Source organism: Pocillopora verrucosa, chromosome 12 (assembly GCF_036669915.1).
Source record: "Pocillopora verrucosa isolate sample1 chromosome 12, ASM3666991v2, whole genome shotgun sequence".
In the NCBI taxonomy this organism is placed as follows: Eukaryota; Metazoa; Cnidaria; class Anthozoa; order Scleractinia; family Pocilloporidae; genus Pocillopora; species Pocillopora verrucosa.
Genome location: NC_089323.1, coordinates 7,163,690 through 7,188,765, shown reverse-complemented (window position 1 = coordinate 7,188,765; position 25,076 = coordinate 7,163,690). Strand labels below are relative to the sequence as shown.

General features: G+C 39.1%; 2 protein-coding genes across 2 annotated transcripts in view; both read right to left on the bottom strand.

Annotated features, from left to right (window-relative positions):
* The window catches only part of LOC131790089 (THO complex subunit 1-like), a 10,972-nt gene extending 10,617 nt beyond the window's left edge, over positions 1–355 (bottom strand). The window contains exon 1 of the mRNA XM_066158831.1: positions 289–355. Coding sequence (XP_066014928.1) covers positions 289–355 — 67 coding nt within the window. The remainder of the gene's footprint in view (positions 1–288) is intronic.
* Positions 356–1,878: 1,523 nt separating this feature from the next.
* LOC131775075 (NFX1-type zinc finger-containing protein 1) lies at positions 1,879–24,964 on the bottom strand. Its single transcript, XM_066159059.1, is given in 23 exon segments — positions 1,879–2,007; positions 2,393–2,475; positions 3,666–3,869; positions 4,199–4,503; positions 5,744–5,768; positions 5,770–5,856; positions 6,459–6,607; positions 7,234–7,454; positions 8,861–8,996; positions 9,386–9,500; positions 9,930–10,076; positions 10,790–10,921; positions 11,596–11,688; positions 12,157–12,422; positions 12,986–13,063; positions 13,895–13,983; positions 14,432–14,536; positions 15,004–15,108; positions 15,809–15,986; positions 16,341–16,608; positions 17,266–17,501; positions 19,198–19,296; positions 24,219–24,964. Coding segments are annotated over 19 exon segments (2,685 nt in total). The 5' UTR covers positions 16,528–16,608; positions 17,266–17,501; positions 19,198–19,296; positions 24,219–24,964; the 3' UTR covers positions 1,879–2,007; positions 2,393–2,412.
* Positions 24,965–25,076: the final 112 nt, after the last annotated feature.

Here is a 25,076-nt window from a genome sequence, read left to right as displayed (position 1 = left end):
TCCCAGCAGACGACAGACCCGGAACCTTTAGCTCACCCGATGCGGGTAAGTTGAAAAATTATTAGTTGTCATTCTCTCCCGACGTAGACTTGTCTAGGAGAAGACAATTTCGATGACTCTTTATACCGTTTTCTTAGTTATGCATTTATAAAACTGAAGTTCCCCACCTTCCTTTATCGTACGTATTTGAGATGACTTCTTCTCACTGCTGACTGTATTCCCTCCACAGCGAAGTATTAATGCAAAAAAGGGATTGGTAACTACAAAAACACCTTTACACCACCTCACCATTGATAACCTGCATCGTCTCCCTTGGTCTCCGATAAGTAAATTGACTTTCCTCCGCTTTGGGCATGTTAATGGTTATATTTTGCTAAAGAACGACAAAAAGACAAAAGGAAGAAGCCTTTAGAAGGCAGTAATATGCCACGCAGTTATCATTTGTATCTCGCGCTTGTTTCTGTGAAGCTCTCCAAACGGCATGAGTTATCACAAGGAATCCATGGTCTGAGGTACAACCTACGTTCCAATCTGTATACAGAGATGTTGCTGCTTTTTAAACAAGATTAGAGCGGGTTAACGAATGTTATCATGCAATAGCTTTCAACAGCCATCGACGAGTCCAGTTTGAATCTTTGCTCCATGCCCATAGACGATGATTTTTATAAATAACCGTGCACAAGATAATAAAATTCTTGTACTTACTCACTCCAGGTCCTTTTTTCCACCTTCTAATGAAGGAACTGCTAACGGCTTCAACACCCTCAGAACGCGCTACCCAGAAGCCTAAATGTCCTTCACCGTTTAAAACGAAAATAAATTTGGACACGCTTGTTTTCTGTAGTCAATCATATTCCCCTTGGATTTCTTGAGTTTTGATTTGAAGGTTTTTACTACATCCTGAAATCACCCCAAACATCTAGGGGCAGGCATGAAAGTCAAACAAACCAAGAAGGTTAACGAAGTTTAAGGTGAGGGTTCCAGAATTTGGATTTGATTGCAATCGAAGGTATTTGCATCGGCACGGCTTTGCCTCCAGCATCCAACGTGTGTATGATGCATTGAAACTTGAGAACCAATTCCTCGAATAAGCACCGCGCATGGCCGCAGCGACTATTTAGTCCCAATTCGTGCTTACTGGAGTGAGGCACTTACTCGGGGGGTAGAGGTTACTCACTAAACGTAGGAAACACTGTATCTCGTGTTACGTTCATAGCTCAAATTCGGAGTATTTAACGACAGCATAACAGGTACCTGCATTACAGTTAACACTTCGCGTGTTACTTACAGTTACCAATGGAATTTCTTTAACGAGACATCCTTCTCCTTCATGAACTTTACGATAGCCTGGCAAGAAAGGAATACCTCATTATTTCTCCTTCGTGTTAAGTTTAACCAGTCTCTTTGTTCTGATTGTGTTTACATACCAAACAAAAGCAAACAAAACACTTATATCAAGCTTTCCTCTGGAAAGAATATAATCCATTTCAAACCAACTTAAGATCAAGAACTCCATCACATTTGTCATAAGATAACAAATACCGTTGATTCCAAGTTTGTTTAAGCATCTTGGTGGAACGCTCGTCTATCACGAACTACCCTCAATAAAACCGCCACCGTAAAGAAAAAAAAAACAAACAAAAAAAAGTGCATTACATCATGCTGCCCTAACAAGTATATTCCTGGGTGGAGTATGCACACTAATAAAGAGATTTTCTAACCCTAGAAATTGGTCATGGGACTAAAAACCTGATTTTTTTTAATCAGAAGTCACAAAAGTGACAGTAAGTCACAGGCCACCCAACTATCTGTTGCAAGATTAGACTAACTCACACACCTTCCAGACTAATGACTTATACTCCAATTGAGCTTGATTACCAAAGAGATACAAGCCACAACGTGCTCGTGAAATTGCCACACAAATACGATTCTTCTGCGACAAAAAACCAATCTTGTTCTCATTGTTACTTCGGACCAGAGAAACGAGATGATGTCATTTTCCTGCCCCTGTAGAAGAAAATGATTAGGTATGATAAGAGCCTCATTCTCAAACGTCGTAGATAGTTCTTTTTTAAAATTTTCCGTTCCTTTCACTTCAAAGCACCGCATTTGGTACAGAATCTCTCCGGGATCGCGAGGGTGACGGATTCGAATCACATTATATCCTTTAATTGTTTGCCGAATTGCTTACACTAGTTAACTCGTTACACTTTCTTCAATGATGCCATAAGATTTTAGTCATATCAATTTATTACCACGGAGTTTAAAGTTTAGATGTCTCGGGACCACACTAAGGAAAGGATTTTCAACTGAAAATGATAAATGGTTTTAAAGAAGTTAACCATTGTTCTATTTCACATTGATAAAAGACATGAGAGGAACTTTCCATAACCTGAAAAGCGTCTATCGTCGTCACCTCAATCTCACCCATTTTCTCAACATTTGGGATTGGAAGAAATCTTTTATTTCAGTGACCTGCAAAAGGAGTATATCACCTTAACAATTAGAACAAGATAAAAAAAATGGCCAGTGGTATCCTGTAGTTATTAGTCCCAGTTTGGATATACATAGAGAGAGCAACTGGTACCCTAAGTAACCTCCTGAAGACAATGTATTATTTGTTCTCCTTGACAGTGTTCAAGAGTTTTGACGGACCCCACCCCTCTTAGTTTGTGGCACTTGCGAATACTACCAAATAAGGTAAAAATAGACAATTGAGAGTTTTCTAGAATTTATTCTAATTCATAAGTCTTCTTAGTGACTTATTGTACGGAGAATAAACATGAAAACGAAAAAGAATCTGTGAGTTCTGTGTACCGTTGCGATGAACGGCTCATCAGCAACAATAGGGGAAAGCGATGCTTCAAAGGTGGGAATCAGAATCGCCCCCCACCAGCCTGCACCATGTGTGCTAGCTTGTCGCCATTTGCTTGTAGTCAGTGTCTAAAGGTGATATGGTAGATGGTGCAGTCTTCGTCTTCCCCCAAAAAGGCAAACACTGACAAATACATTGCAATTCGATCAGGTATCTGAGGGTCAAACGGTAGCACTTGCAACTGTGTACAATGCTTGGTCTTCGATGTATCATAGCTATCATCCTACATGAGGTGATGAAAAGAAGGCATTAAACAAACTTTGCTGAACATTACATATGCTCGTAGTGTTAGCCATTTCGAAAATCAGCTAAGTAGACCCCCCCCCCATTTTCTTTATTTAACAATTCCAAAATCATTAAACAAAAGAAACTTTTCGCACATTTTTAAAAAACTGGGATTTAGGGCCTCTTAATTTACATAAAAGTTTTATCTCAATGAAAAGAACACCATTCAAAAATAGTAATGGGGTTTCCAAGTTCATTTTAGGTTGCTAACTTTCATAGATAAAAATAAGAATGTATTTAACAGGTTATAATGTTGTTATGATGGCTTAACTTGAGTTAAGTAACAAGGACAGTCAAATATGATTTACAAAGATGGACATTTTAATACGAGTATTTCACCATCACCAGACTCAGAGCAGCAATAATGGTCAATTAAAAAAACAGAGCTGTAAACTGCTGTGACCCACCTAAACTTTGCAAAGGATGTTAATTTTATCACTATGCATGTTCTCAGGATGAAATATAATTCGGTTGTAGAGATTAAAAGCATCCAAAGTTCACTTACCTGTCCTCGATATGCGCAAAGTACTGTAATTCTAGATGGACGAACTCCCTGTTGACAAAACGTTTTTGCAGCTTCCGTGATCATTCTGGCCTCATGGACGTTTCGTTTGCTGTGGGAATCTTTTGATGGTTTCTCCTCACTTGTGTGGCGGCAGAAGTACATGCTCTTCTCCACACAATGAGGAAGATGATTGTTGCGAATTAGCTAGAGAGGTAGAACAAATAACTATACATTTCAAGCTCTGTAACTCCGTGCAAAAAGAATTTCAACTCCTTGTAGCTAAAGGAGTGATTTAAATCTAGCATGGAGGGAATGGGTTTGGCAGTAAGGTTAGTAAACAGAGGGAATCGTTAACGTAAGTAACACAAAGAATTTATGTTTTTAACCCCTTAGAGCGCCGATTCTCTCCTAGCCTCAGCAGGGCAAACACTGGCAAATAGGTGTCCTCCACCCGCGAAAAGTAATAACCTTCCCTTAGATAAACTTTGTGCGAAAGCCATTGTCCACTTAGGTCCGTACTTTCCAGCATTTACCTCCGTCTTTGTTTTAAGCTCCTTATAGATTTTTAGCGTTCGGAGCAAATCAACAATGTCGTCTCTCATTCGGCATTGATACTCAAGCGGCTTGAAAGGAATCTTGCAGTTCACAAGTCTCTCGAACATGGAGACATCAAGGTTATTAGTCTTTCGGAGTCTGGGGTTTTGTACCACAGGTTTCAGCTGCTGATGATCACCAATCATGATAAGGTGTTGAACGGATGGCGGGATAGCTGCCACAAGTTGTCCTTCTAAGATTTCGGCAGCCTCTTCTACTATCATAACTGATGGCTTTATTTCCTCTGAAAGTATATTAACAACAGCAAATGAACTGTGAGTGGAAAGGCATTACGATCATTCAGAACCATACGTAGCGAACGGAAACTCCATTTCAACCATAATTTTAATCCCGATAATAAAAAGTCAGTGCAAAATGAGCCCAACTTCACACTATGTCGGTGCTCTCGGTTTCACATCTCAAAAAAATTCTCACGAATCAGTCGAAGTGATAGCATGATATGTGACTGAAATGACATTCGCGAAGTTACCGAATTCCCCGCCAGTTTTTAAAAAAAATCAATGTTTGGACAGTGGGTAATTTAAAAGAACTAGTTGACAAACTTAAACAATTTTAGTATGTTTCCAAGGACTACATCGTGATGACATGTCTGATATAGCAGTCTGAGAACATCTGGCGCATCCTACAACCCTTCAACATCCACGTCGTCCACAAACCCATCACTTTACTACGTCAGTTACTGACAAACGTCCAGGACAAGGACGAACCGAGGACCAGACAGGGAGCGGTTTATAAAATCAATCGCTCCGACTGCCACGCCTCCTACATCGGCGAGACTGACAAAACTCACAACAAGACTGACTAAACACAAGCTAGCGACAAGGAAAGGTGATTTCAACAATCACATTGCTGAACATCATCGACTTACGAAACACACTATTGACTGGGACTCTGCGCAATGCCTAATTGACAGCACCAACTACTTCCAACGACTGACTCCGGAAAGCTGGTTTGCAAACATAGAACAAATTTCCCTCAAAAGGTTTCAACCTCTACCGGCACCATACAAACGACTCATGCATGATATTAACATTACAGACGAACCGAACAGAACGACCTGACTTTACTGAAAGATCGAAACCGACCGATCGCAACCGACCTACGCCACTTGAGTCTTACGCGGATAACATCACGGCAAAACTGAATTAATCAGTTTATACGAACCGGACTTAGATCAATTGACTGACAACAACTAATGATTCTCTTGATTCTAATGATGACTTCTACTCAGGTTGTCGAAACGTCAGTCACCACTACCGACAAAAGTCCTTCTTAAGATTACACTAACCCGGACGATCACACTACACTATCACAAAGTCTATGCTATATGTGAAGTATCCTAAAATTGGAAAACTAAACATACAGTCTGAAGTTGATTAGGAGATGAAATGAACTTGCACCGGCACTACCACCAACATATTCACATCAATAACACCAACAAATACAACGTGTTGTTAGTTTACCCAGCAGATTAGCTCTCATGGCTGCAACCAGTCACCGTCACACCAATAATTTCACATTGCCTCATCACATCGATCTCATGTTTATTTCTCAACGCTGTATACTGGTGATGTTTCTGTGGATAAGTTCAACAGTAAAATTTAGAGAAAAAAAAGGCGCACAGCCAAGTCAATTGTCCTTGAAAGACACTCCCTACCTCACCAAGTATAAGTGCATAAATGAAATCATAAAAACCTAGCAACATGAGCGGTAAGAAAATTTCAAAATAATGAGTTCGCTCTTCACTAAAGGGGACCCTGAAACGAAAATAAATATTCGAGACAAATGGGTCATTGTGCAAAATACATATTCCGTGTTCAGGGTACAAAGAAGAACTTGTTGTTATGAGAACGAATTCGCTGATAGCCGGACCAATTTCACGTGAAAAGATGGGGTTACACACCATTTTTTGATCAATTTGGCTCTTTTTACAACATAATGTACTACTTACAACGCATTTTGTTTATATACTGATAGATGACCAACTAAATAGAAGAGGATATTTCAAATCTGCGCATTTTTCTTCGTTTAAGGGAGACTATCATGATCACTGTGAAAAGATGTTTTTGAAACTACATCTTTTGTGGCTAAGGGAAGAACAAACATTAAGTAAAAGATATTCCACAACGTTTTTTCTAGTTGACGTTATTACTGTCACAATCGAAGCTTGTGTTTTACCTCCTGGGCCTCCCTGCTCACATCAAGAAACTCCATGCGGGCCTTCTCAGCATACAAGCTTTGAAGAGCATACACTAGCTGAATCCTTGCATGCTGATTGAGAACCCAGATATTTGTTTCATCTGAGCATCTTATGAAGTGGTCAACTTCTGGCAAAAGATCACATTTACGATAATAACAATGGTTTCAAACATAACATTCTAGTATGGAAAAAATGCCATTTTACATGCACGCCATGTACAAAATCCGTATCACGGTAGAAAATGGGATGTTCTGATCTGGTTTATGACCATTATAGTGGTTTCTCAATTACCAACTATTTAATTCTCAGCCTGGGATATTGTATTTCAAACGTTCTCATTGGTTAAATCAATCTTGCTCACCAAATCATATACTAAAGTCTCTCCATGTATGGAAATGATTGCACCAGATGTTAGACAAAGGTTAATCTTTTGAGGATGCTATAAAGGTTAGGTTACATCTATAAGACGCCAGTAAATATCTAATAGGAAATTTCCGAGTTCCAGAGAACCCTCACGTTCAAAACGAAGCTAAATGCCCAACTTTCTAAAGAAAACGAGTTTTGCTGGCATGATAGTGAAAGATTATTTTCATGTCGAAGGCTTCGCACTTAGCTTCGTCATCAAAAAGAGACACTGATGAGAAAACAGAAGCTGTATATACTTCATACTTTTTTTAGCAAATTGCAATTTTTTTAAACTGGTATTTGTATTTATCAAATTTAAAAAGTAGAGCTTAAAACCAAAAAACTCACTTCTCTCATCCATGGGAATAAGTTTTCGTTCTCCAAATGTGTCATGTGTGCTGGTGTCAGAAATATCTTGCGTATCGTCAGGAAACTCGTACTCTAAGGCTGAGGAAATCCGCTCATCTTCCTCTACAGAAGGCTCTCGGAAGTCATAGGGGTTTTCCTGTTCTTGATCCAGTTTTCGCTTTTTAGTTCTGCATGTAGCAGAGCGGAGATCAATATTTTCACTAAACAAATAAGATCTCAGATCTAGCCTAGGACTTATTTCAACAACCAGGTTTTGCAGCTATTAACTTGTCACTGACAAAACAAGCAACAGTTACCAACAGCTAGTATAATGCCACAGAAATCACAATGGCCATATGTTTTGCCGTAAGGAGACGAGTTGAAGATCTTTGGGCAAAATAGTGAACGTAGGGCGAACATGTTATATTTGATGGGGTGCACTGGCAGGGGGCGAACTTGCAATGAGGAGAAACGTCAATAAACCACTCTTTCTACTACGAATTAAGTGTACAATCACTCAAAATAAAGTATGTAAGGCGTCTTAGGTTTAAATTTCAAAACGTTTATATGGTCAGATTTGATCCACGATCCAGCATAGCCTACTTTACGATTAACTGTGGACATTTAAGAGGCGAATGTGGTAACTAAGGTGGTATATTTACATTGTAAGACACCTTATACAATAGAAGATTTGATACAGAGATCTGGAGTAAAGTATGAGCACATTGTTTTTCATGCGCCAGATGGAAATGTTCCGTTGGTAAACAGTTCAACTTTTAAGATTTTTGTTTCACAGCGAAATAGAAACACGTGACGTGATGTTTCTTCACTCACTAAATATTCAAATTTTAAAATGAACTTTCTTCCCAAGCTTATTCCCAAACAATTTCGAAGACTTGTCGAGTGCGTGCCGAAAAGATCGTCAGGCAAGCAAACGTTTGTATAATGCGTTCACGGTACGGTTGTCATATGACACTGCTGAAAACATGAAGGCCGCTAAGATGATTAGACTGATTATAATGCCTGTATTTTATTGTACGGAATTCCTTGAATTAAGACGAAATTGACTTCTCGAGCGCGAGCTTAGACAATAGGCTATTTTACAGTTGTGTGCTTAGTTGCCAAGCCTCTGATTTGAAGTGAGGCTGAAGGTGACCTTGTTGTAAAAGGCTTGGCAACCAAGCACGCAACTGTAAAATGGACTATTGATAAAAATCCAGGTGAATCACCTGTCGGCGTCTTGCCTCAAAATTCTGATGGCCATTTCGGACTCTCAAGTCACCCTGAAAATCTATCGCAAGCCCCAACCGTTTACGAGGTGCGAAAATTCGCGAGAATCTCGCTGATGTAAATTCTTTTCTCAGTTAATTAGAATGACAGCCGGTTTCTTCCGGTAAATGCCTTCAGAGAGAAATGCGCCACGCTGCGCTTGTGCAGTTACGACCTTACTCCGTGTTTGCAGTACCAAAGAGCAAAGCTGCAATCATTGCAAAACGTAGAAAAGTTTTGTTTCGTTTCAGGTAGGCCAACGGGCGTTCATCGATTTTCACTCAACTTGTATCGCCACAAATTTGCCCTGTTTGCCCTTTTTCTGTCTAATAATAATATATGAAAGCATCAAAAGTACCTTGTGCGCTCTGACTTTGCGTCAGTAACTGAATGTGACGGCTTGCTACTCGTTCCTGGAAATCCGTTCTCCCTGGCAAACCGATCAAATTCTACTTGTCCAGGAAGCCACTTGCCTAGTGCGTTTCTTACACACCCTGTAACGTCCAACACAAAGAGAGATTTTCTTCAAAGCAAGGGAGTTAGTCAGATAAGCAAGGTAATAATGTCACCAAAGAAACATGTTGGAACAAAACATTAAATACTCGTCTCGACTCATTTTGAACTATTTTAGTGCTAACCAAGTAAAAAATTCAAATTTAAAGAACAACACTTCAACTGCGTTTTGCACTATAAACTTAAATCATTATTGAAACTATTTCAGTCCTTTGGCAGACGTCGATCTTTCATAAATCGCTGAATATTTTCCCTACGAAAATTTCAAGTTTTTCTCATATTAAATATTTTTTGAGGAAAAAACATACAACATCTCGGAATCTAAGTCGGGAAAAGTAAGAAAGGTTTAACAAATGAAATATTCCTGCACCTTTCAAGTGAGATTTATATGACCCATCCATGCTTCTCTCTTTGAGTAGCTTATCCACCTTCGCTTGGTCATTTGATTCTATCAGGAGCTCCCTGACCTGTTTTTCAGTTGCTGTCTTTAAGAAAAATTTTAGGGTGAACATAGGTACGTTTTTTGCAGCTATTCCATAGGGCCACACAGCACAGTCTAAGCTTGAGGGTAGGATAACGCTATCCAACGGGAAAACTAATTTCTAAAGTGCATAAGTGTTCGAAAACAAACTATACTATCCGCCAAATAATTATCTAATCACAAAGTAACATTACCCACCCTTCACATAATCAGAACTTAAAGTTGGGGAGAATTGTACGTCTCTGGTATGAAATCAAAGCCCCATTGCCTTCCTGATGGAGTAATAAGGTGAAGGGCAAATGTACCATCAACCAACCGTCTTCCATCGAGTTTCACATGAACATGCATAAGGTTTATAATAACCCTTTGTCACTTGGAATAATTGAATCACAAATTAACACCTTGAGGGGTACTTTAAAACATAGATCCACACCTGGATGAACATATCAGCATTAAAAACACAGGAACCCTGAAGTTTCGAGTATGCCTCTTTCACGAGATGTTGCATATTTCGCAGTTGACTTCTGAGTTTTTCTTTTTGCGTTTTGAGAACTTCAGACCACACAAACTTTGACTTTACCTATATGAATAGAGATCACACAAGCGTTATTTAGAAGGAAATTGTCAAATCAAATATCATTAAAAGTTCATTACACACCTATTCAAAAATGCGCAGGCTTATTACTGGATGACCGCTCCTTTGCCCGCGAGTAGGTTTCAGACCCTGAGCAAAGAGAGCCGGCGAGAGGTCTATAAGGGATCTGGTACAAATAACGAGAAGTAGTGCCAAAGCTTTTGCGGACCTCTCGCCGGCTCGCGAGAGGTCTCGCTTGAGGACCCATACCTCTACATGGGCGAAAAAACGCTCGTGCCGCAACGCTTTTAAAGAGGGACTGCTTGCTAGCTGGTGGCAATGAGCTTGCATTAAATTTCAACTTCACGTAAACTGCTTACTAGAAAAATATCGTGAAAATTCTAAAGTAAGGCAAGTAAAATAGACAAAATCCAGTAATTGAAAGAAAAGGCTATGTTAAGCAAAACGTTTCAAAAGTTCATTTTTAATCTATAGTTTCATCTGATCGGTGATGGTTCCAACAAATGCCAACAAAATTTTATCAGCAGTAACGTGCAGCAGCACTACTACGGACCCTTGACCGAGTTGTTGAAAGGACATTTAGCACTAATCTTGATTTAAACATCATGAAAATGAATTATTTTTATGTATATGTAACCCAGGATTAGTGTCAATCAGGTTTCAAACAGCCAAGCCCAGGTAGATCCAACAAATCTTACGTTAAACAAGAGACAGTCCTCCAACTTTTCTGATCTTGATGACTTTCCAACACGGACAATTCTGGGCTTAGACGATAAATCTAGACACCCTTCCAAGAAATGGTCTACAGCGTCATTCTTGTAAGTGACAACCTTTGAATAGTCAAGTAAGAATAACAGGGTAAGAAAGGAAAAAAAACATCAGTACGCTTATAACCTTTACAAATCAATCAAGTGGCAAACATGAGAAGTTTGGAACAGGTGGTCTTTCCACTCGAACCCTCACTGATTGTTTTTGCGGCGGCGTCAGCACAGGCTGACAAACCTTTTTTGAACATTTCATGCGATGTGCATGTCACACTATTTTTAGCTCTTACCTCAAGTTGTGAGCATTTTCATAACAATTAATGTTATCTGCAACATTAAAGCCTCTACAAAACTGAAAACAATTTCCGGAAATAAATGTTTCTGATTCACGCCTTTTTGAATTTTTGCTAAAGATTTGGCATTATGTGAAATGTTCACCATTTCCTTTACGTGCCCCTGTTATTGTTTTGTTGACAAATACCAAATGGTCGTAGTACATATCAATCATCTTTCGTTTGGTAACAAACTACAAACTCATGCAAAACGCCTTGTTTTCACATTTAGTGCATTGTATATGGCGCATCAGATCAAATATTGTCAACCATAAGGGCGGACTCGACAGAGAGAGGGGCATATGATAAATTTAGTCCATTCATAAGTGGGGAACGGTTAAAAATCAAGAGGGGGCTGAACAAAGAGATTATGGAGTAATGCATTCTCAATATACATTAAATACTTACAAAAATGGGTCCAAATGTCTTCGGTACATCCATTGACAATAACAAATGAACAAGAGACACACCAACAAAAGATTTCCCAGTTCCTGGAGGTCCCTGCATGAAAGATAAAAATTTTAGGATTCATATTGACTCTAAACAGCCCCGTGAGGACAAGCCAATAAACTATATATGTACGTACCACATGTAGGCCATTTTAATTAAAAAATTACAAAATTAGTGCTGGTAGGAAATCACTATGAGCTCTCAATCAAACTGCTCAGAGCATTATGCACAATGCAGTCAAATGTTGGAAATTTGATCGTGGTTGTCAGTAGTAGTACCATTAAACGTCTGATCACGGGGCTGAGGGCATAACTGACCTATGTTGAGTTTTCGAATGTTTTCCACACTTCTCAGATTTTCTTAGAAATATAAGCATGGGATCTGCAAAACGTAGGCTGACAGCTTTTCTTTCTTGGTCGTTATTGAAACATTTTCTCTCATAAGTAATCCGTAATCCTCCAAAACCCTTAAGATTTTATAGACAACCCAAAAATATCAACAAGTACTACGCAATCATACCTGAATTAAAGCCACTTTGTTCTTAAGTGCAAGGTCAATTGCATCGAGTTGTGTGTCATCTAGTTTTGCCTTGATATTTGATAATTTTATTCTTTCAAAGTCTTCCACAAGAGAGTACACTGAAGACTCATCTTGGTCATGTGACTTTGGTGGAGACTCAAATATGATTCCCCAGTCAGGAGGAGCTTCTATTTTACGAACGTACTCAGCTTGACACATGTGATTGGCCTCTGGATGTACTAAGAAATCCTTGAACGGAACAGAATCTAGAAAATATCAGTCAAAAATTAATCATACACGTAGCTGTTGACAAAAGCAAATACATCACTGTCTTGCATCTTTTAAGAATCTAACAACTTTTTTTTAAAGAATTCCTACAAAATTCGCACTTAAAAGAGTCACCAGCATGTAGGAAATGGACAACTTGAAAATTACTGCCTTACAGTTTGCAAACTAAAAGTTTTTTTCAAACATATATGCATGTATGTATGTATGTATGTATCTCAGAACGGGGCAATTATTGTCAAAAACAGTTCAGATTATTTTCAGGTCAACGTTTTGCAGTCGATAAAGAACATTAACTAATATAATAATGGTTATGAGAAATTTTCCAGTTAACACTTTACGTAGGATGCATGAACACTAATATCCTCAATCACATAGGACATTATTGGATGACTAAAGGATATCATAAGACTGAGCTAATAGACCAGTGGTGATTGATAGTTGTGATAAGACGAATCTACGATGATCAACCTGTGTGTTGAGACTGAGCTAATTTGCCAGTGGTGATTGATAACTGTGATAAGACGGATCTACGATGATCAACCTTTGTGTTGCAAAATATCCATAGCCGGACCAAAAGACAGGTAAAATGTCTGGCTTTCAGCCATGTGAGCTTCTTTCCCTATTAAAGGTATCCAAAAAAGAAAAAGGAAAGTGTTACAATCGTGTTATACACGTCCAGGTATTTCATCAGCACCGCATTATAACGCAGTCATACCACTCAAGGTCGGTATAACTTATGTAATAACAGTCTGGGGCTACTACAACATTTAACATGCGACTGAATGGTGAGTAATTTGACTGCAGAAAGGTTGAAAAACTCTGCGGTCATGTGCTGTATCCAGAATTATCAGAGTTCAACTAAAATAAACAATGTCAACCGAAAATTAGGTGATTCTGTCACTATACTGCCAGGTTAATCCTGAACTGGGCACTACATTACTCATAACTGCAGGCATGCAAAAATTAGCCCACATACTTATGAGAAAAAGAAATGCTTATTTTCCCTTCAGTGGGTAGTTCTGTCGAACGTGAAACAGGGCATATTTAACCTCTCCTGATGCTACCTTGCAACAAATTTTTATTTAAAATGTCATTAGTCTATGTATTATTGATCTCTTAGTTTTCAAGTAAAATTAATCCTTACATTAGTACAGATCTGAATATAAAAAAATGGCTATCAGTCAAAAAGGTTGCTATAAATTACCTATTTCAAGCTAAACCCCCCCTCCCTCCCCCCTACAATTTATTGTTAGCATGTCCCAATTGAGTAACAACATTGAATTTTTCAAAGATCAGTTGTTTACAGCTTTAAGTCAGTTGACAAGACTACATTCTTGAGTAGCTCATTTAACTTTCAAATAATTAAGTGCTGTCAGTTAACAACAAAAATGAGCTTCTTTAAAAACCTCAATCAAAAGCATCAATTCCCTCTTATCTTTAATTTACCTACCATCATCTGTTATCCCTTGTAGTTTGATTACAAATTCTGCCTCTGATATGTTGTTTGTTTTATCACCACAAAGTGCCACCCATATCACTCTATGGTTGAAGCATATTTAGAGAGCTGGGGTTAATCAGTAGCCACAAGAGAAAAATGCAGGGATTGTTTTCTTCTTTACTGCCGGCAAAGCTTTAAGAAAATTTACATTTTAGTAACTCCAATTTTCCAACAAAAGCCTCTTTTCCAGTCAAACAGCCCTCCAAAAAAAAAAGGCCAATTTGGCCATGACCCTATGAAGTAGAATCCTGAATTCATTCATATTTACTGAGAAAAATGTTTCAATTAGATTAATCTCACCAAAGCAATTTCAACCTAGCAGCTTCCTAACATGCCATTTATTTAAGTGGAGTGACTACTTTTAGTTACTACCTCTCTGATCGAATTACACACAAGAGTCACAAATCACTGAAATGACACAACAGGTGAGTAAAGGAATTTCATTCTTGGGCTGTCTGTGCTGGAAGTAGATTAAAAAAAGTAACCAACCTTTGTTCATGGTCTACCTTTTCCACTACAGCCCAAACAGGCTGTTCAAATGAGCCATCACAAGAAATGCACAGTAGATTTCCATATACAAGCCAACTTGCAGATCTGTCACAGATAACATACCGCAGATGTAAACATACACATTTCTACATACATTCAAATTAAAATATTTCAGCCAGCCATGTTGTAGTGATAAAGTTTGAATCAATGTGTTTGACAACAATCAAAGATCAATACCTAACCTAATATTTGTTTATTAACTATAATCATCAGTTGACTTTCTTGTCTGGTCTATAGTATTGTAAGCATTATATCATCATCTCCTATAGGACTGACATCATGCAGTCACTCGTTTGCCAAACCTTAACTTTAAGACAAAAATGCAAGAGTTTTTACTTAAATAATCACTGAATTGGCCAAGCCGCACACTCGCAGCATTTTTTCTTTACTTGATTCATTATTGTAAGGTGAGGTGGCTCTCCCATAAGCCCGGTGGCTTCCTCGGTCTCCTTGCCTTCTAGCTGTTGATGACATTATACATCCAAAGACCTCAAACTTAACAAAGCGCTCACCCCCAGTCAATCCTTTCCTCTGAGTTAACAGTAAATTGCAATCCAATCGACATGGTGGTTGGAGAGTTTTCTCGTTTATGAGTGCGTAGTCCTTTCAGAGTAATCCTAGATGTAATTGCAATCACTATCAACACTTTACTAGCAATATATAACATCTGCAATATCTAAGAGACTTAATGTTACATCAAATCTACAACATAATTGTGTTGGAGATGGAAGATGAAGATATGAGGAGGAGGATGAGGGTGAGGCAGAGCATATGAGGAAGAGGAGGGTGTGGGTGAGGGCAAGGATGAGGATGAAGATGAGGATAAGGAAGAGGAGGAAGATAAGGATGAGGAGTAAGATGAGGTAGAGGAGGAGGAGGATGGAGGGGGGATGCCAGGCTAAGGATGAGGATGAGAATGAAGAGGAAGAGGAGTATGATGAGGAGGAGGATAAGGAAAAGAATGAGGATGAGGCATAGCATATGAGGTGGAGGGTGAGGATGAGGATGAGGTGGAAGAAAAGGAGGACGAGGAGGAGGAGAAGGAGGATGAGGACAAGGATAATGAGGAGAAGGAGGATGAGGATGAGGATGAAGAGGAGGATGAGGATGAAGTAGAAGCATTGGAACTCAGATGGTCAATTCAAACTTCTAATCTTTGGGCAAAAACACAGTCCACTGATTTCTAAATCTTCTTGTTAAATCACAAGTAATGAAGTAGCTACCCATAGGATTATGTAGAATGAGGCCAAACTATTCTTCATGTACCTAACACATGCTAGCCATAAATTGAAAGTAAATAAAAAAACTTGTTCCCACCTATACATCATCGCTTCTTTTGAATCACACTTTCCTTTGCTTAAAAAGTGTGAAACTCCATTCTTCAACTTGTGAAAACACTCCTCTCTTAGAAGTCTGAAGTAAGTGTTCAAGTATTCTTTTTCTGAGTGGTACTTGCCTTCTTTCTTGATCACTGGTAAGTCAGTTGTTCTAGTTTCTTCAATCAATAGATGAATCATGAAAACTTAAGCTCATTTTATAATTGATAATTAATGCACCTTAACCATCATAAGTCTAATGGCATTATATACTAAAGGATATACACAATTTTCATTGCTGGTCAACAAATCTGGATTTCTTGTTTGTATAACTTGTCCATCAGTAATAAAATGAGAAAAAAATTACCTAGCTAGTAAACCACAGAAAGTAGCATCTGTTTGACTCACATTTGCTTGCACTACACAATTACTTAAGTTTGAGTAGCGGCTGCTCAAGCCTAGCAAAACGGTTAGCAGGTTTACTTTAACCAAAAATATATGTTTATTTAAATCATTAATTGATATGCACTGACTTGTTGAATCTTTATGGATTTCTTCACTCAGTAGCAGCAAGGGAAGATCTCTCCATGAAAAAGCCTCAAGATCTGCATGGACCCCTGGCACTGCAATGGCAACCATCAGTGACAACTTTTCCAGGAAGTCTACAGCAGATTTCCCACAAGAGCTGTTCACTAAGCTTTCAGCAAGAACTTTTGCCATGGGTAGAACTCTTCGACCAGTCAGGAAGGTGAAACATTTAGGACATGTTCTAGAACATTCTGCACCACTTTGAAGGATCCACTGATGATTCAAATAGCAAAATCACTATGTTTTCCCGTTTTGACAATTTGAAAACTTAACAGATGACAAGAACAAAATAACACCTCCCTTACACTTTCAGCTGTTTGGTAATAAATTAATTGTCATCATATGCTGCCTGAAATATGTTTGGCTCAATTGAGTACACATACAGGGATGCCTTGGCTAGGATCCTTAAACAAGATTGATTGATCAAGGAAGCAGGTTTTTGAGCTTATATGCAATCATCCAAGACTTCTCACAAACCATTTTCTGCAAAGGCATCCCTTACTTTGCCTTTTGCTGTCTGGCAATTCATTTTAAAATGTTTAGGTCAGTATTGAAAGCAAAGTGTTGAATGAAACAGATCACAGAGTAGAGATTTGGTATTATAACCTAAACAAGGGTAAAAAAACATGGGCAAGCAATGCCAGGGTATGAAATTCAGACTAATATATAATCATGCACACCACAATCTACTAGCATTTGTATTTAATTGAAGAGGAAAACCATGAATTAAGCTTCAGTTTGTTCTTTGTATTTTATACCCTAGCTAGCCTGTGTCACAATTCATACACATTGATTTTGTAATCTACTAGTAGGTGAAAAAATTTTTTTAAATCTTTGCATGTTCACTTTTTTCAATGCCACCAATATTACCTGATACAATTTTCTTTGGCTAAATTTTCAACTATTTCAGGAAGGACCAATTTGAAGAAGGCACTCTTTGAAAATTCTTGAACAATTCCTTGAACAGTTGGTAGCATTCCTCTCTGAGTACAGGAGCATAACTTATCAATAATAAGTAAGACATTGTGGGCAAAATTTTTCTTGGTTGTGTTGCTATATTATCTTCCCAAGGATGTTGAAGGATGTATTCCCAAAAAGCATGACACCTGTTAAGAATGTAAGTGCATTATTATATTAGAGCAACACAACAAAACTATTCGATCAGTCAAGAAGCAAAACAAGAAAAACAAAGAAAAGAAACAAAAATTTTCCTATATTTGCACAGTTGGGAATTTTTGAGAATTCCTTCAAATTCCCAGAAAACTGAGAATTCAGTTTGCAAGGGTAATACAAGCCACTTGTTATATTACCTAGGACCTAATCTGATCAGTTTTAAAGGTTTCAATATTCATAGAAATATATTGGAGTTGTGAAGACAAAGAATTTTGCCCTTACAATTTGAGTGGTAATAAAAACAATCAGATCACAGCTAGATCAGAGCCTTGAACTGTGAAAACTCTGTTTCAAAAATGTGATAGAATAGGTGGTAAATAACTGGGAATATAACCAGTTTCAGCTCCAAGCTTAATTCCCTTTCCAGGTGGGAAATGGTGAGTTTTATAATAGTAAATTAAGTCAATTTCCCTGAAATCAGTAGAACACCCAACTGTAAGAAAAACAAACAAACAAATAACAAGAAAAATTTACTAAAACTTCAAGTTAGGGCAAACAAGTGTGAGGCTATAAGGGTCAGTGAATTTTCAGTAAATAACATCATTTTAGTAAATAATAAAACACTGGATATAGTGCTGAAGACACATTCTCATTGGTTACTCAAACTCTGAATATTCTTTAATATAGCCTTTCACTTCTGAGCATCAGTGTGAGTGGGACTAATGCACCCATAAACATATAGTTTAAATCATCTTTTTCTGCCATACTATCTTACTGTTTTAGTATATAATAAAACAACGGATCTGTAACCTTCGCATGTCATCAGAGTCAGTGGCCAGTGGTGGATATTTACCTGGCTGCTTAAAGCTCAGTTTAATAGTTGTTATACATATTGTGCATAAAAGTTACTTGCAATAAAATACCCTGTCATCTTTCCCCATTAACATATAAAAATTCACTGTTAGTGTTTCAGTACATACAGTTAAAGACTAAAGGAATGAATCATCAACTGATATATATGTGCCCTATTTTATATAATTTCATGATTTCAACAAACATTCAGTTAGTTAAATGGAAGGTTAAGCAATTCAATTTGAACAATTACTAAGATTATTATAATTGTGTGGTCTAAAGTAATTTTTATCTACAAAAAAAGGATTTTTTATGTTCTATATGTTTAATAGGCCATTTTATAGTTGAATTGGAGTGAGGCTGAAGGTGATTTTGTTGTGATAGAGACCAGCTGTGATCTAGTTAGCATGATAACAAATTAATTTGCATTTGAAAAGCAGCAAGGTTTGTATCATAACAAGATGACCCTTAGCCTCAATCCTGTTCAAAGGCTTGGCAACCAAGCACTGTAAAATGGACTATTACCTGGTAGTAAAACTGGATTTGAGTAAGTAACTCAAATTTGGCCAATAAGCTGGGAACTAGAAAGACAATTGAACCAATTTATGTCTTAAAATAAGAGGCACTCTGCTGCTTGCAGGATACTGCAGCTGCTGTGACTTGTTATAGGATGTGATAAAAAAAAAAAGAGAGCAAGCACATGGATAATTGGTGTTTTGTGGTCGTCAACTTGTAACTGATAGTTTTTTGCCATGCAAAAGTCTCTGTATTGAGTAAATACACAATTCATTTACCAGTAACTGCCCTGGAATCAGGTTATTTATTGACATTATTTACCTTAGCAGCTCAGCTGTAGCAGCAGATGACCCATCACTTTTTACCCTATGCACATGGTTGAGAAATGCTTCAATCTCTTTCTCAGATAATTTGTAACAGCTGAAAAGTGAAAGCATAAAAATCAACCCTTAAGTACCATTTATTCAGCTGACCATCCAAAGTCAATTAAATATACTTAAGGTGAAACAGTTCTTCATTTAACCAATGCCTGTCTTTTGAACAATCTGGTCATGTTGTGAGAAGTTGGGTGATGATAACTTATGGAAGGGTGTTGTAGTGTCGCAAAGTCTTTAATTGTAACGGAACAGACTCCAATATACAAGAAGAGTTTTTACACCGAAATTAGTCAGATCCAACGTATCCAAAACGTCCTTAAGCTTAGCAGCCAAGCCTGCAATATGCGTGGATACCCGGATATAACATCCCATCCTAACCTATTTAAAGTTCAAAGTCCATTCTAACAACGCAACTTAACATAGAAGAACTAAAACAATGTTCTAGTCATAAACAAAGTCCGGATCTCTCTTTGGCTTTGGTGTTCGAGTTGAACGTCTCAATTCCATTGCTGAGTAGGGAGGACCACTATCTGCGGGATTCCTATCATCCGAGACTGTAGATCCGAGTTGATCCAAAGGAGGCATTGCTGCCCCAGCGAACTCTTCCGACTCCAAGCAGCCGTTGTCATTGTCATCATTAACTGGTAGCTCCATGCGTGGAACTCTACTAAGAAACTTCACATTACGAGTGAGATGTTGTCCAGTCTCAGCATTGACAAGTTCAAAAGTATCTGGTCCTTTGCTACGAACAATGACATACTTCTGATGACCAAACGTGGGAATCAATTTTCCAGATTTTGTATTTGCTACAAATACAATATCCCCAGGTACTAGGTTATGTTGTTGTGCATGTCGCTTGGCATCAGTATACTCACATAACTTCCTCTGGTATTCCTTGTACCTCTCTTCAGGGTTGTTCTGATCCATTTCTGGTACTGTTGGCAACTTTGTTGTTATCTCTCTGTTGAGAAACAGTTTAGCCGGGGTCATGTTAGTCCCGGCATGTGGAGTGGATCTGTAAACTTGCAGGATTGTGGGCAGAACCTCTGTCCAGGATAGACCATCTAACTCTGCTGCTCTGATACTGTGCTTTAGGTACCTATGAAATCTTTCGACCTGCCCATTTGCTTGTGGAAAATAGGGTGATACTCTTCTGTGCTGTATTCCATTCGCCTTCATGAAGTCTTGGAATTCCTCAGCTACGAACTGACGTCCATTGTCCGTGATCAGAACTTTTGGATTTCCAAATCGTGCAAATATATCTGCAAGTGCAGTGACTATACTCTCACTTGTAATACGCTTAAGAACAATAGCCTCGGGCCACTTGCTTCTGTAATCAACAACAGTCATGATGTAGATCTCTCCAGGAAATGGACCCACCAGGTCAAGGGCACACTTCTCCCAGCAGTAATCGGGAAGAGGAGTTGCTGTATTAGGTGTGTCTCGTCGTAGTGGCTGAAGGCGCACACAAGTCTCGCAATTTCGGCAGTAGTCTTCAACATCAGAGTCCATCCCCGGCCAGAACAGAATTCTACGAAGGCGTTGCTTGCAACGCACAATACCTTGATGAGCCTCATGTGCCAAGGTCAATGCCTTTTTTCTCAACTTCTCAGGAACATAAATTCGTCGACCTCGCCACAGTAGGCCCTGTGCAAAGCTCAGTTCATCTTTAAAATGTTTCCATTTATTATTTACCAGGTTCTGGGTTCCATCAAGTACCTTCACCACCTCTAGTAATTCAGGGTCAGACTCTCCAGCCTCTTTTATTTCATCAATTGAGAGCAAAGCATCAGCACTTTTGACAAAGTGTACATGCTCCTCAACAAAACTTGTTTCTGTAACAGTAGCGTTCAAAGGTAATCTTGACAGTCCATCTGCAATGTTCTCAGATCCAGGTTCATAAGTGAGTGTGAAGTCATAGTCCTGACATCTCAAAGCAATCCGTTCCAGGCGAATTGATTGAGTGTTTTTATTGAATACGCCAAGTAGTGGTTTATGATCAGTCGAGACGACAACGTGGCGACCATAAATGTAAGAATGCATCTTCTGCAATCCGAACAGCACAGCCATTGCCTCTCGTTCGATCTGCGAATATCTCTTCTCTGCAGCAGTTAGACTTCTGGACGCATAAGATATGGGCTGCCAACGGCTGTCAACATTTTGCAGCAAGACACACCCAAGACCGACTGGGCTGGCATCTACTACAAGTTTGGTCTCGGCTTCCAATGAGTAGTGTGCAAGGCATGGTGCTTTAATCAGAAGCTCTTTAACTTCCTCAAAGGCATTGGATTCTGTTGTACTCCATTTCCACACCACACCCTTCTGCGTAAGATATCGTAAGGGGGTGATCACTGTTGCAAGGTTGGAAACAAACTGTGTAAGGTATGTAATGCTTCCCAGAAATGATCTCAGCTCAGCTTGGTTTTGAGGTACTGGTGCATCTGCAATGGCTTTTACCTTGTCAGGGTCAGGCTTAATGCCCTCAGCAGAGATGATGTGTCCTAGAAATTTCAGCTCACACATGCCCAAGGCACACTTGTCTGCATTGAGACGAAGGCCACAGTCTTGAAGTTTAGCCATCACTGCACGAAGATTCTTCCAGTGTTCTTCTGGTGTTGACCCGTACACCACAACATCATCAAAGTAGCTAAGCACACCTGATAAGCCTTCACACACTATGCTCATGACCCTTTGGTACACCTCTGGTGCTGACGCAAGTCCGAAGGGCAGCCTTTTGAACTGATACACTTTGCCTGCGGCTATGAACGATGTAATTTCTCTAGATTCTTCCGCTAGGCGAACCTGCCAATATGCTTTCCTTAGATCCAGAGTCGAAAACATCCGAGCCCCACTCAGTTGCCGTAACAGGTCTTGGATTCTAGGAATTGGAAACCGCTCTCTTATCACTGCTTTATTAGCTTCCCTGAGATCAACGCACACTCTCAATTCTCCATTCCCCTTGTAGACAATCTGCACAGGTGATATCCACGATGCTCCTGTCGCTTCTTCAATCACATCTTCTTGGATCATTCGCTCTATTTCTTGTTTCAATCTATCCTCTAAGGGTGCAGGGACTGGCCTTTGTTTTTGTACCTTGGGAGGGACATCTGAATTGATTTTAATTTTGTACTCATAATTCTTAAAGTCTCCGAGCTCTTCCTTGAAGAGATTTTCATACTCCTGATAGATCTTCTCCCTCGCCTTGGTTGGGCTCTCCCCTACTGCATGGATTTTTACAAGGTTGAGGGTGGACAGGGCGCTTCTTCCCAACAGGGGGGGACCTTCCACATCGATCACATACACTGGCTCCATTACTTCCATCTTATTGCATCTCAGTTTAGCATCAAATACTCCTAAACACTTGAGGTCTCCTCCACCAAAAGCTGAGAACTTGACATTGGTTGGGTTAAGAGGAATGTTCAGGTTGTTTCTAAACCACTGTTTCGGGATCAAGGTTTTAGCACAGCCAGTGTCAATCATCATTTGAACAAGTTTACCATTGATTTCAACATCAGTTTCAACACCCAGCCCCTCATTATTAGTAGTATACAAAACATATTCAGGGTTAGACTTATCTGACTGATGCTGGACTGGCTGGACAAACTTTACATCTTCTTTATTCTCTGATTCTCTTGATCTGCAATATTTCCAAAAGTGACCAGTCTTCTTACATTTTATGCACTGTGCATTCCTAGCTTTGCACCTTTCGTTATTAGCAAGATGATCCGTTTTTCCACAGCGAAAGCAGGCTTTTTCTTTTGCTTTATTTACTGAAAATCTTACCGCATTAACATCAGATTTTCCAGGAACGTTTTGGGCCCCGTGACCCCCAAGTAGCTGTGTATCCTTCTTTGCAGATTCAATTGCTCTCCCGAGCGTCTGGGCTTTTTCCAGTGTAAGAGTCTCTCCTTGTTGTAGTAGCTTTTCTCGTAGATATCCGTCAGAACACTTCTCTATAACTTGACCAAGAATATTATCATCATTTGCTTCCCCGAAGTCGCATGTTAGACTCAGCATACGTAACTCTGCAATGAAGGTATCAAGTGATTCATGTTGAAGTTGAGCACGTTTTCGAAACTTGTGCCTCTCTGCCCACTTGTTTCTCTTCGGCTGAAAATGTGCACTCAACGCTTGTTTAACTTCCTCAAATTTCTTGTTCTCTCCCGGCAAACCTGAGAGCAAACGCTGGACTCCCGTCCCCGCAAGATGTAGAAGAGTAGCTTTTTGAACGTCGTCGCTTTCCTTATCTAATTTCGTAGCAATTCGGTAGTTGTCGAAAGCATCGAGCCAAAACTTCCACTCATCCGCCAAGTTTGTCGCCTCTAAGTTAACTGGTGACAACGAAAACCTTTCAAAACTCATCTTGGCCTGTTATCCGATTGTCTTTTATCCTCGTCGCCAATTTGTAGTGTCGCAAAGTCTTTAATTGTAACGGAACAGACTCCAATATACAAGAAGAGTTTTTACACCGAAATTAGTCAGATCCAACGTATCCAAAACGTCCTTAGGCTTAGCAGCCAAGCCTGCAATATGCGTGGATACCCGGATATAACAGGTGTATAATGTATTATGGTACTATATAACCCATATCACTGCCCAACTTAAACCCCAAGGGTCAGAATAGCATCTAATTTCTCCTCACAGTATCACCCCTGAATCAAACATCGAGGTCATGAGAATAAAGAAAATGATCACCAACTAACAAAGCTATTGATTGTTACCAAATTCTCCTTGTCAGCACCTTACGAAATATATAGAGAACAGTTTAGAGAATATGCAAACTTATTTTTAGGTGGAAAGGGTTTGAATTGTCCATCAAAGGAAGTCTTTTATTTGCAATAGATAAGAGACTTCTATTGATGGACAATTCTTTATCATTTCTATCATTAATATGTTAAGCGGTGTCATTCCTGATCATGTTATATGCTCAAATACAGTTTTTTAAAACGTATGTACTCAACCTACCAAATAATTTCTGGCTCCAGAGCTATTTCAGTTCCTTTGGGACCTTTTGCAATCTCAAGAATGTCACCCACTTTAAGAAATTCTCTGCTGACATCATCTGCGCCAAACGTTTCAAGGTCGAGAAGAAGCTCGACTTTTTCATACTCCTTTTTTCCATTAAACATGCAGGTTTTATTCACCAAAATCCATGCTTCCCGGTTTGTCTTTCGGATAACAACACCCTCTACCTTGAAATCATCCTGCCCAAAAATATTAACAAGAGAAGTTCCGCTTTCACTTTCCTTGCGTTTATCTGCAGCCTCTTCTGCGTATGTATAACCTTCAAGCTCGCGAAAAAACTGTGGTATCGTTTTATGGGTCAATTTGAAGTTTTCCGACTTCTTCTTGTCAATGAACCCCTTCAGTAACGCCTTTCGATATCTGTATGTGTCACGGTAAGTTTCAAGTTTGTAACAAGAGCTATCTTTGATAGTATTTTTCCCTCTTGTAGCTACTTACTTTCACCCCAGTTAAGAATTCCTCGTAACGCTTCCGGTAATCTTTCTGGAGCAATCCATCTTCGCAAAATCTATCGATATCTTCATTCGCCATATTTTCCATGAAGGTATGATACCTTTATGGAAAACTTCCCACTGAGGTTGTCCACAAGTTGTAACCTGAGGGAGGGGGATGTTGGAGAGCGCTCAAGTCTTCACTAAGTATCACGCGGAAGTGTTGATCTGGGTGAGTATAACTTGTATCCGCATTTAGTTAATCTTCTTGTCTCGGCTCAGGAAAGTGGGTTCTGGGACCCACTACAGAGAAGAAGAGAAGAAAGAAGATGTTGTGCACTTGAAAACTTAGTCTTCCCCTGTTAGG